Source organism: Leptidea sinapis, chromosome 26, assembly GCF_905404315.1.
Source record: "Leptidea sinapis chromosome 26, ilLepSina1.1, whole genome shotgun sequence".
Taxonomy (NCBI): Eukaryota; Metazoa; Arthropoda; class Insecta; order Lepidoptera; family Pieridae; genus Leptidea; species Leptidea sinapis.
Window position 1 is genome coordinate 2,715,670 of NC_066290.1, and position 12,573 is coordinate 2,728,242.

At 41.4% G+C, this 12,573-nt stretch overlaps 1 protein-coding gene across 1 annotated transcript in view; it reads left to right on the top strand.

Annotated features, from left to right (window-relative positions):
• The window catches only part of LOC126972383 (G protein-coupled receptor kinase 2), a 91,849-nt gene that overhangs the window by 69,982 nt on the left and 9,294 nt on the right, over positions 1-12,573 (top strand). Inside the window, exons 7-10 of the mRNA XM_050819086.1 lie at positions 704-836; positions 1,599-1,734; positions 2,436-2,576; positions 8,421-8,621. Of these exons, the coding sequence (XP_050675043.1) occupies positions 704-836; positions 1,599-1,734; positions 2,436-2,576; positions 8,421-8,621 (611 nt within the window). The remainder of the gene's footprint in view (positions 1-703; positions 837-1,598; positions 1,735-2,435; positions 2,577-8,420; positions 8,622-12,573) is intronic.

The following is a 12,573-nucleotide window of genomic DNA, read 5'->3' on the forward strand; positions in this document are numbered from 1 at the left end:
TTTAAGTCTATCCACACACGAGGGCCGTGTCCGAGTGCCTTGTTCTGTCAGGGGCTGTAAGTTTGTGTATACGTTAGTGACAGGGCCGTGGCCAGACCGGGCACTTCCTTCTTTCACTTTATTTTTGTTTTCACTATACCCTCAGTGTTGTGAGGTGAAATAGACTTTAAAATAACCGATCTACGTTTTGGCTTTATTAAACACAGACTTAATTAGGATTGCAACTGTAAAACAAGATAAAAAGTGAAACTTAGAAATGAATGATAAAATTTAAACAGTTATCTTATACTGATATCCTCTTCTCCTGGGATAAATTATACAAATTAAATTTGAAACCAAAAATTTATGAATGATGCGGGACTCGAACCCGCACCTCTTGGGTTCCGTCCGAGCTCTCAAGTACCAACTAAGCCAACTCTTTGAGTGACGCATCGATCGTAAATCTTGGTATATCTTGTTCAACTCTCAGGTTGTGGCTCCATCTACAGGATTTACTTTACAGTTGATAACCTGCTCAACTCCAATAATTGCATATAGGAAATTGACTTGAGATGTAGCTCTTTCAAATCTTAATAATTCGTTATTTTAAAGTGATAATAAACTTCTGGGATTATTTATCAAATTTAAATAAATTTTATGTCATTGTTGTCGAAGCTGTCTCATTTGTATTTTTTGTCATTTAAAATCAAATATGTTGTTGCAGGTGGTGACCTTAAGTTCCACATATACAACATGTGCGGGGCGGAGAGTGGACTGGGGCTAGAGCGGGCCAGGTTCTACGCGGCCCAGGTTGCATGTGGCCTCGAGCACTTACACAAGATGGGCATCGTGTACAGGTAATAGGTGATCCACACATGTGCATAATAATATTACACACTGGTGTATAATAGTATTACACACTGGTGTATAATAATATTACACACTGGTGTATAATAATATAACACACTGGTGTATAATAATATTACACACTGGTGTATAATGCAATTATTCCTACAAAGTAAAGTTAATACCTAACTGCAAATTATACGAGAGTAAACCGAGCATTTTCAATTTAACTGGGTAATACAGTTTTTTTTGTAACAAAGAGGACTTATAATTTTTGTAATATAAATAATTAATGTGTCCTTAATTAAGACAAATAAAACATTTATTATTATCAAATTAATTATAATTCACAATAATTTGTTATAAAATATAATATGTATTTTATCACTTAAATTTTAATTTTGAAGTAGGCTGTATGGAATCAATCATCATTTACCAGTGGGAGACTCCTTTGCACAGGATGCCGGCTAAATTACGGGTACCACAACGGCGCCTATTTCCGCGGTGAAGCAGTAATGTGTGAGCCTTACTGTTATTTCAGTCTGAAGGGCGCCGTAGCTAGTGAAATTACTGGACAAATGAGACTTAATATGTCTCAAGGTGACGAGCGCAGTTGTAGCGCCACTCACAATTTTTAGGGTTTTTCAAGAATCCTGAGTGGCTCTGCATAGTAACGGGCACGGCGTATCGCCTCGTGTATAATGGAGCTACTTAACTCGTTTGTATCATAATATAGTATTATGTAAGCCTATGTAGATTGTTAATCGTTGCAGAGACTGCAAGCCGGAGAACATCCTGCTCGATGACGCGGGCCACGTGCGTATCTCAGACCTGGGGCTAGCTGTGGACGTGCCCGAGAACGGCACCGTGCGAGGCCGCGTCGGCACCGTGGGCTACATGGCACCAGAGGTACGGACACTTGCTGCGACTGTAGGTAGAGGGAGGCACAGGATGCCGGCTAGATTATGTGTACCACAAAGGCGCCTATTTCTGCCGTGTTGCAGTAATGTGTAAACATTACTTTGTTTCGGTCTGAAGGGCGCCGTAGCTAGTTAAATTACTGGGAAAATGACACTTAACATCATATGTCTCAAGGTAACCAGCGCAATTATTGTAGTGCCGCTCATAATTTTTGGGATTTTCAAGAATCCTGAGCGGCTCTGCATAGTATTGGGCAAGGCGTATCAATTACCATCAGCTGAACGTCCTTCTCGTGTCGTCTCTTATTTGTCATAAAAAAATATGAAATTATTTTGCGAGCCGTCACTTACTGAGTATGACGAAGCCTGTTACAGAAACTCAACCATTAAAAATAACAATATTAATTATTAAAACTTCCGTGAGTCATTATTAACTTATTTGTTAATACGGCTTTACTAACGTTTTATCGGTGTGGGTAACGACTAGTTTTGGACCATTCGGAGGTCGTTCATCAGGGTTAGTGTAGTGGGTTCGCGATAACGTCCCAACTCTTACTGAGTACTTAAGTAACCTCACCGATAAAACGTGAGTCTAGCCGTATTTATAAATAGGTTAAAAAATAACAAACATGAATTCACAAAGTAACTTCTAGATCAAGATAAGTGATACATGATTTTTTCGTATGACAGGTGATAGACAACGAGCGGTACACTTTTAGCCCGGACTGGTTCTCTTTCGGGTGCCTCGTGTACGAGATGATCGAGGGTCGCGCCCCCTTCCGTGCCAGGAAGGAAAAGGTGAAGCGGGAAGAGGTGGACAGGAGAGTCAAGGTACAAAATATTGTCTAACTACCCGCATTTTAAATATTTAATCCTAAGTTCTTGCGCTCGAAGTCGAAAAATGTTAATTTTAAAATTACTATGATTTTATACAAGTTTGAATTCGACGCGTATATTTCTTTATGTATAACCACTTAAGACTTTTTACAGAGTAATTCGATTCTGATAACTAACTTTTTTTATTGGAAAGGGTATATATACCCCTAAGTTGGTTGTGGAAAAAAATCGATCACTAAGTGTAGGAAAATACAGATGATATTTGTTCAATCGCAGATTAAAATGCTGAGTTGTGTATTACAAAAAAAAACGCTCGACGAATGAGCTTTGACTTGACTTTATTTAGTCCTCGATCTTGTGTCTGTGATGACAAAGACTTTTCAATAGCTAAAATATATTTTGACGACCCCCATAGCCCACTGGTTAGTGACCCTGCCTACTGAGCTAGACGTCCCGGGTTCGAATCCCGGTAGGTGCAATAATTTATATGTTGAATATGAATGTTTGTTTCGGAGTTTATAAGTAATAAGGATGTTTATAAGTATGTTTATGTATATACATTGTATTAAATATATCGTTGTCTTGTACCCATAGTACGGGCTATGCCTAGTTTGGGGCAAGATAATTTGTCTAAGAGTGTGTCAATATTATATTATACATAACGAAATCGAAATAATTGCTAAAGAGTGATCCACGTTGTTCTTTGTATACAGACAAGACCTAAGAACAACTTATGAGAATGTTAATAATACTCAGTACATAAACATATACAGCAATTTTTTTTTTATTATGTTCACTAAACGGGATACACTCTAAGTATTGTATAAAACAGAAAAATATGTTAAAATGTAGGGGCGAGTGCCTCCTTCTGGAAGTGAACTCACCATGCTTTTAAATGTGTTCTAGATTTTATATAAAACAAAAAAAAATAACTTCAGCTATAGATAAACACAATTCAACCCCACAGTCCTCAAGCTAATAATCCGCTTTTTCTAGCAGAAGTTTTCTGAACCTAGAGACTGACGGATCGAATATGTCTACCTTCTGACAGACTTCATTATACAAAGAACAAACGCGATATAAACTAGAATGTTGACCATAATTTGTGCGTCTTGCAGGTAGACTGAACGTTTTCCTATTAATAATACGGCTGCAATGCCGTGGGACAGCACAGTTAATTTTACTTTATAATAGAGGACTGTCTATGTGGCCGTGAATTAGTTTGTGTAAAAAGACAAGGTCTGAAACTTTCCTACGCTGTACACGAGGCGTCATGTCAAAATCCACAAGTCTAGATTCGTAGCAGTCTAACTGACGACACAGATTACTTGAATATGAGAGATGATATAAAAATTTGGACTGTACCTTTTCTAACCTCTTAATATGAACTTTGTAAGAAGGGTTTCACACCGAACTGCAACTGAACTCTAAAATACTACGCACGTAGCTGTTAAAAAGTATCTTTGACACATCAGGGTCTTTGAAAAATTTAGTTTGTCTTATCAACCTGATAAAATTATAAAACCTGAAAGACGAGATGCCTTTTTGGAAATGTAGTCAATATGCCCTCTAAAATCTAATTTAGTGTCAACCATGACGCCTAAATCTCGGCTAGTACAAACTTCTGTTAGTGGACACTCATTTATGGAGTAAGTAAGAAGTGAAGAGTTTCGTTTTCGAGAAAAGTTTAAGTAAAAACTTTTTGAGGAATTTGAGACCATCCTATTTCTAACACACCAATTGCAGATCGAATCAAGATCACTTTGTAATATGATCGTATCTTCTGTAGATTGTATTTCTCTATAAATCTTTAAGTCGTTTACAAACATTTGATATTTGGATTTTAATTTAGTGGCTAGATCGTTCACAAAGACCAAGAAAAAAAGGGGCCCTAAATGGAACCCTGTGGAACCCCTGATGGCAAGGTTCTTGTAATTGACTTAAAGCCAACGATTCTTTACAATCTGGGAACGGATCTGCAAATAGGATTCGCACCACCGCAGTAGAGAGCCACATATTCTTGCGTGACCAAATTTTTCTATGAGCAGTTCGTGGTCAACCACATTGTAGGCCTTTGATAAATCAGTGTAAATAGAAGCAATTCGTGGCCATCTGTGAAAGCTTGTGTAATTTCACTAACAAAATCCACAAGATTTGATGTAGATTATCTACCAGGTAGAAATCCATGCCATGAGCAAGGGCTTAACGTAGAAATTTTTTTTTCTGAACCAGTAATTCAAACAGCTTACCGATAGCAAACAAATTTGGGATCGACCGGTAGTTAGTAATATCTCCAGGATCTTCTTGTGAATTGGACTGATGTGCGGACTGTGTGAACCTTCCATCTTGAGGGGAAAGTTCCACATAGTAAAGACTTATTAAAAATAATTCGTAGCGGCTCAGCCAATTTTGTGCCACAAGAAACTAGGAGGTATAAAATCTAGACCAGGACCTTTATTTGCATCTAGACTTTTGAGCGCTGATATGACATCTGAGTCAGTGAAACGACATAAACTAGTGACGTGTGACATTCGACGGTTTCGTTGTGCTTAGTACTTGGGTTTGGGTCATACTGATAGATTGGTCGAGTGAAAGTATTCTGAAAAAAGGTTGTCAATTGCTGGCCACCTTGAACGCTTTGATCTAAGTAAGTCATTTCATCTGGTATATTCCTGCTATTGGATCGTAGAGATTATACGAAAGAACAAAAATATTTAGGATCCTTCTTGATTAAATTTTTGGCTTCTGATTTCAACATATTTATATCAGTCGTTAAGATTTTGTCCTTAGAGTAACCAATATGTAAACAGATCCATAGGATTGCCATACATTTTAAATCTACGATGATACTTTGCCTTTTCCTTCAAACTCTGGATGAACGATCGACTGAACCAAAATGGGAAAGTGCTCCGACCTTTCGTACTCATTGAAACATTCTTATTAATGATGGATGTAAGTATGTCATAGAAAACGTCTACTGTCTCATCGACTGTTAAACGAGGATCGCGAGTTTGCTCCCAGTTAATATTATCCAACTCGTTTCTAATGATTTCATATTAAGCTTTGTTGAAATTAGGCCTGGGCGTTTTATTAAATTTTGGGGGCCTCAATGATGCAGCTACAATTTTTACGGAAATACTTAGTACCGGGTGATGCGTCTTCAAATCCACACTAATCCAAATGGGTCATTGATACGAGTTTCGGTGAGATTGGAATAACAAGATCTAAGAATCTGCCATTTAAGTTTGGTATTAACACATTTGGTGGAGATCGTTGAAAGAAACAGCATCGATAAGCAAGGCGTCTGTGTTATCTGTTGGAGACCTAGGGATCAGAGAGCATAAGTTTAGATCCGTACTGTGAGACCAGTGGAGGTACGGCCTATTAAAATCACATACTAAAAGAAATATAAATTATTTTGACATTTTGTGTTGTATAACATTTTTTACATTATTCATTAAATTTTCTAAAGAATAATTCTTAACGGGGGGAGGAACGTATAAAGTACAAATACATAATTCCACTTTTGAGTTATCTTGTCCAAACTTAATCGTAATCCATAGGTTCTCATTAGTAGTCATCCATTTTAATTTCCTAACGGGGGCATGTTTTTTTTGGACTGCTATGAGGACCCCACCTGTCGTGTCGGTCTTGCCTAAAAACCAAGTATCTGTTGTCTATAACTTCATGGTCATAAACAGACGCGTTTAAGTTTGTCTCAGTTAATAGAATAACGTCAAAGGCTTGTTTCAGTAAATTTTCTCGTAAAATATGCGCTTCTAATACCATTTACATTTTGATATACGATTTTAAGATTACAAAAAGGTTTAGTTAATAAAAGCATAGATACAAATTTAGAGGGAGTTTATGAAGTCCAAGTCTCGGACTAGGAAACTTTTGGAATTAACGTCTTTTCTGATAAAAATCTTTCCACCTCGAACCCACACAAACTCGTAGTGCTTATCTTTTGCAATTCTACGGCGTGAAGAATTTTGTTGCCTGGAGAAAGATGCTCGCACACGTACACAGCTTTTTTGGTTCCAGCAAGCCCCAGGTAATTTGTATTGAGTTTATCTTTCTCGTGAGTCTTGTTGAAAGTTTTCACTGCAGTCAATACTGAGTCACGTACAAGGGGACTCGCCAACTTATACGATAATGGAACGAGGTCGGTTGGACTTCTCTTTGCAACACGATGGAAGTTCACAAGGTCGTGGGATGACAGGTCACAGTTGCTGAACTACGGCTTTTAGGTTCTCAGCCTTATGCTCAGGGACATACTGCACCTCTAAGTTACAGTCGCGGGAGTGCTGTTCAAATTGGTTTAGTCTTGACTTAACCTCAGTAACTTCGCTGCGTAGAGCAGATATCTCCGTCTCGTGCTTTTTAATAACCTCAGTTGTAATGGCTAGATCACTTTGAAGCTTGTCCAATTTGGTTGACATAAATTTAACACTATCAGTCAATTCCTGAATACTGCTGCGAGTGTTGTTGTTCTCAGTGCTGTTGTCGCGTCTTCCCACCTCCAAATAACTGACCCGTCTCGTTATAGTTCCTGTCTCTTCTCCAAACTATATACCTATCGTAGAATAATTCGCTATTGTGCACACCATCCAGTAACCACTTTTCGGTTAGGCATATAGCGTCATATGTGTTTATGCAGGTGTTACGATAATCTATATATTTTAGTATTACCCTGTGCCGGCAGCAAATTTCTACGCTGGCAATATTTTTCGATTGTCAAAACCGAAAACAGAATGTCAGATGAATTTGGCAAATTGTCAAAGGTGAAAGTCAAAATGTCTATTGAATTCGACAGTATATTTACTCGCCGGTTGAGGGTGATCGCAGAAAAATAATGACAGCCGCAAAACAAGTCCGTTTTGAGGGTTGTGGGAGTGTAAATCAAACTTATTTTACTTGATTTCTATTGCAAATAATAGGAACTTATCTGAGATATCACCAAAGCACCTTCTTCGTAGATGTTGCTTTCCGCCTGTTACACTTTCTACATGAAACTAACAGTAAGTTTATAGAACAACATAAAAAAAACATTGCGTGCGTACAAAGTACACATGTCAGAAGTGAAACCTGCATGGTGCATGAACCTCTAAACTGCATATGAATTCCTGGTACGTGTTGCTAGGATGACACATGATTTCAACCGCTATGAAAGACATTCCTACGACCACTAATATATATAATAATATGTTCTCCTGGTGTCTATGTAGTAAAACGTCGTGCGCTTGGATTCAGAATATATTAAGGTATACTCGCGCCATACTAAAGACAATCTCTTCTTTAACTATGATCGCCTGGTACCAAAACATTGTATTATGCTTCCTATCTCATTATCTCCCATGTTTAAATATTATGATTTGATGTGTGACTGCTCTTTTTACTGTTGCTTTTTCGTTTCATCGACTTTCAAATCACAACGATGATAAAGAAATTTTCACTTCAATAGTATGCATATTTCTGTCTCATTCTTTGCCGGCTTCATCCTACACATTTTTTATTTGTGTCTCTTACCTATCGTTTTGTCCGTTGCATCCGGTTTGAAATCACAACGATTCTAAAGTTTCACTTAAAAAATCTAGGAGCACTGTATCAATAGTTGCAAGCAGGGTTGCCATGTTCAATGAAATTAAGATATAGATAGCAAGTAAAGATTTCAAAGAGCGACATCTCACGTCAAATTCCTAATATGCAATTATTGGGGTTGGACAGTTTATCGACTCTAAAGTAGATCCTGTAGATGGAGCCACAACCTGAGAGTTGAACAAGACATATCATACGTTATGTAATAAGAAGGTGATAGTTTTGTGTGTGTGCCGACAGCACGAGAGCGAGAAGTACTCGTCCAAGTTCAGCGAGTGCTCCGTGTCGCTCTGCGCGGCGCTGCTCAACAAGAGCCCCGCGTCTCGACTCGGCGGCGGTGGCCGGGGCGGCGCCCGGCTGGTCAAGGCCCACCGGTTCTTCGCGCGGCTCAACTGGGCGCGCCTCGAGGCCGGCATGGTGCGGGCGCCCTTCGTGCCCGACGTGAGTCACATTCAATATATACAATGTGCGGCGCTGCTCACCAAGAGCCCGGGGTCAGGCGGGGCGGCGCCCGGCTGGTCAAGGCCCACCGGTTCTTCGCGCGGCTCAACTGGGCGCGCCTCGAGGCCGGCATGGTGCGGGCGCCCTTCGTGCCCGACGTGAGTCACATTCAATATATATAATGTGCGGCGCTGCTCACCAAGAGCCCGGGGTCAGGCGGGGCGGCGCCCGGCTGGTCAAGGCCCACCGGTTCTTCGCGCGGCTCAACTGGGCGCGCCTCGAGGCCGGCATGGTGCGGGCGCCCTTCGTGCCCGACGTGAGTCACATTCAATATATACAATGTGCGGCGCTGCTCACCAAGAGCCCGGGGTCAGGCGGGGCGGCGCCCGGCTGGTCAAGGCCCACCGGTTCTTCGCGCGGCTCAACTGGGCGCGCCTCGAGGCCGGCATGGTGCGGGCGCCCTTCGTGCCCGACGTGAGTCACATTCAATATATACAATGTGCGGCGCTGCTCACCAAGAGCCCGGGGTCAGGCGGGGCGGCGCCCGGCTGGTCAAGGCCCACCGGTTCTTCGCGCGGCTCAACTGGGCGCGCCTCGAGGCCGGCATGGTGCGGGCGCCCTTCGTGCCCGACGTGAGTCACATTCAATATATATAATGTGCGGCGCTGCTCACCAAGAGCCCGGGGCCGCGGCTGGGCTACTTATTTTTTTTGTGTGGTAAAAGTTACTATAACATAAAAGACTTTCTTTATGATACAACAGATTGAGCTAGAGCGACCGCCCCAGGCCATTAAATAATAAGTTTAATTGTACAATATTACTTACTCTGCAAACATATTTTCGATGAAAAAAAAGCCCGCTGAGTTTGTTGCGCCCATTCTTCTCAGGTCTGAGGCATTCATTTTGGAATGGGTGGTTCTTCCACGTTCTACAAATCTGTGGAATGAACTTCCTTGTGCGGTGCTTCTGGGACGACATGGGTACGTTCAAAAAAAGCGCGTACACCTTCCTTGAAGGCCGGCAACGCTCCTGTGATTGAGGAATCATAGGTAGCCACCAGAAGTGGTGTTGCAAGAGAATGTGGGCGGCGGTGATCACTTAACACCAGGTGGGTCACCTGTACGCTCGTTTGTCCTCCTTTTCCATAAAAAAAAAACTCCATATTAGGCCGGACCTGCGCTTTGTACAACGCTAGAATGTAGGCTAGCTTGAAGTATTGCCGTGCTCTATTTATGATGCCCAGTTTCTTCGAAGCCAATTTGGCCGCGGAATTGGCAATCGCTCGAGAATACCGATACTAGGCGAGTCTGTAAGGGAAGTGTTGTCGAAGAGCGGTGATATGACAAATGGGTTTTTTTTAGTGGTAGATGCGTAACATTGAGTCTTCTGGGGGTTAAATTGGACAAGGTTCAATTTACCCCATTCCGACCGACCTTCTCAAGAGAGGACTCGATAGAAGACACAAGTTTCTGCCGGCACTAGTCACCGGCACGATTTCCCTAGAGATACCTGCATGGCCCGTGTATACGGCATCGCCCGCTGTCGTCTGCACAGCAATGTATGTTGGAGGTGTCCAACATATCATTGATATGCAGAAGAAACAGTGTGGGAGATAGCACAGAGCCTTGGGGCACTCCAGCGTTCACGGGCTTGGGATTCGAGTAATAACCGACGTATACGACCTGTATGCTGCGCCCAGTGAGGAAGCTGGAGGTCCACTTGCATAAGCTCTCGGGAAGCCCAAATGATGGAAGTTTTGCGAGAGTCGCGTTGTGCCATACACGATCAAAGGCCTTCGCTATATCCAGGCTAACTGCCAGGCCTGCCCCCTTGCTTTCGATAGCCGCCGCCGATCTATGTGTTAAGTATACGAGAAAATCACCTGCCAATCGTCCATGGCGAAAGCCGTACTGTCGGTCGTTGATCAACTGGTGACCCTCTAGGTATAAAGAGCTGGCGGTTAATTATGCTCTCCATGATTTTGGAAAGCAGGGAGGTAATAGCTATAGGCCTATAGTTTGCAGGATCCGAACTGTCTCCTTTTTTTGGATCGGATGGACAAGGGCTGACTTCCATGAGTCAGTGACTACGACTTTTGTATATGAGTGCCGGAATAAACGCGTTAGCACCGGCGTCAACTCAGGGGCACACGTTTTAAGCACGATTGGAGAAATGCCATCTGGCCCGCTAGACTTCCTGACGTCCATCGAAAACAGAGCTCGCCTAACATTTTTCTGTCTGAACTGTACTTCAGGCATAGAGCTATGACACCCCCGGATGGTCGGCGGTGTTATTCCGTTGTCGTCAAAAGTCGAGTTGGAGGCGAAAAAAGCGCACACGAGATCGGCTTTCTGTGTTGCCGCATCGGCCAAGGTGTCATTCCTCATGTGCAAAGCTGCTCGCCGATTTTGACGACGTGTTTTGATTTCGCACGGGCGATTTGCCGCTTAAAAATCTGGAGATCTCGGTTATATTTCCTCTTTAGAACTTTGCAGTTCGGATCCTTTGAGCCCAGCGCCGCAAACCAAGTTCGATACGCATGTTTTTTGCAGTCAGATGCTGCTTTAACTGACGCATAGAACCAGGGCTGTGATCTGCCACCGATCGGTACTACTGAGCTTGGTATAAAAATATCCATGCCCTGCCAGTAGCCGTTGTGATACTACACATCGGCTACTGCAACGGCGCAGGCACAAGGATCATCCGAAGGAAAACCAACTTTGCCACAAGGGTAAGATGCAAAAAAGGAACGCATCCTATCCCAATCTGCTGACTTGTAGTTCCAAACGTGTCGGGTCGCTGGTGGTCTGCGACGTTGGCGTCGGATAGGCACTACACTTCGGGAGCCGCGTTGGCGACTCAACCAATTGGGACAGACCATACGCTAATGCAAAATTATCCACAGATCGCCCTGCGTAGTGTGTGGTACGTGATCCAAGCCGTTCGGCATTATGCCCGTTGAAATCACCTAAGACTACGATTTCAGCGGAGGGGATCTGTGCAAGCACGTGGTCAATTGCCTCTTGAACGCAGCCCATGAGGTGATCCGTTTTGAATAGGTAGATTCGAACACTCTATAGAAAAGTTTACAAAAAATGGCGCGGGAACGTAACAGTACTTGCCGTACGCCATATTGAGTAGTTTTTTCCGTGCGTGCGTTGAGTTTTTGATTGTTTTTGTATTTATACCCAATATTCGGTAAGTTGTCATAACACAATTTTATTATATAAGGCATCATATTATATAATTACAATAGTATGGATATATACTATTTTTGTTGATATAAATTAGACTTGAAATTCTTGACCATTCAAATCGAATAACGACTTTGTTCAGTAGTTATTTTTTCAAAATTATATTCTATATCATACACAAACAATCTCGCACTTTCGCACTTCTTCACTCACATGGTTTCTGTCGGCGCAAGTTGTTTTCAATTTTTTTTTTTTATAACTTTGTTCTATAATGTACATGTATTATACATTACTACGAGCTTATTTAAGTTCTGTTTTATTGTAGTTTTTTTTTAACAGAAAACTTGGATAATCTTGACATAATTTAAAAAATAAAAAATTTCAAAGTTATGTCGTGAACTTCCTACCTTACTCAATATTTTGCTTTATATGGTATTTGGTTTGATAAATTAACCAAAGTTATATTATTCAATAAAAAGTAGGTTAAATTTCCTATCGTTCAGTATATAAATATAATGTCTAGATATTGAACACCTATTCACATAAGGGTTATGAATGTACGGTCATTAACGCGTGCAATCTCTGTTCATCGTTAATTTCGTGGGTGTCGTTCTGCAGGAATATCTCAAATTATTTCTATGAAGCATGTAAATTTCAGTTTGGTGAAAGGAACAAACAAATAAATTTGATTATAAAACCATAAACACTTATAAACAAAACCAATTGTTTTCCTTGAAAATCCTCGATTATTCCAAAAT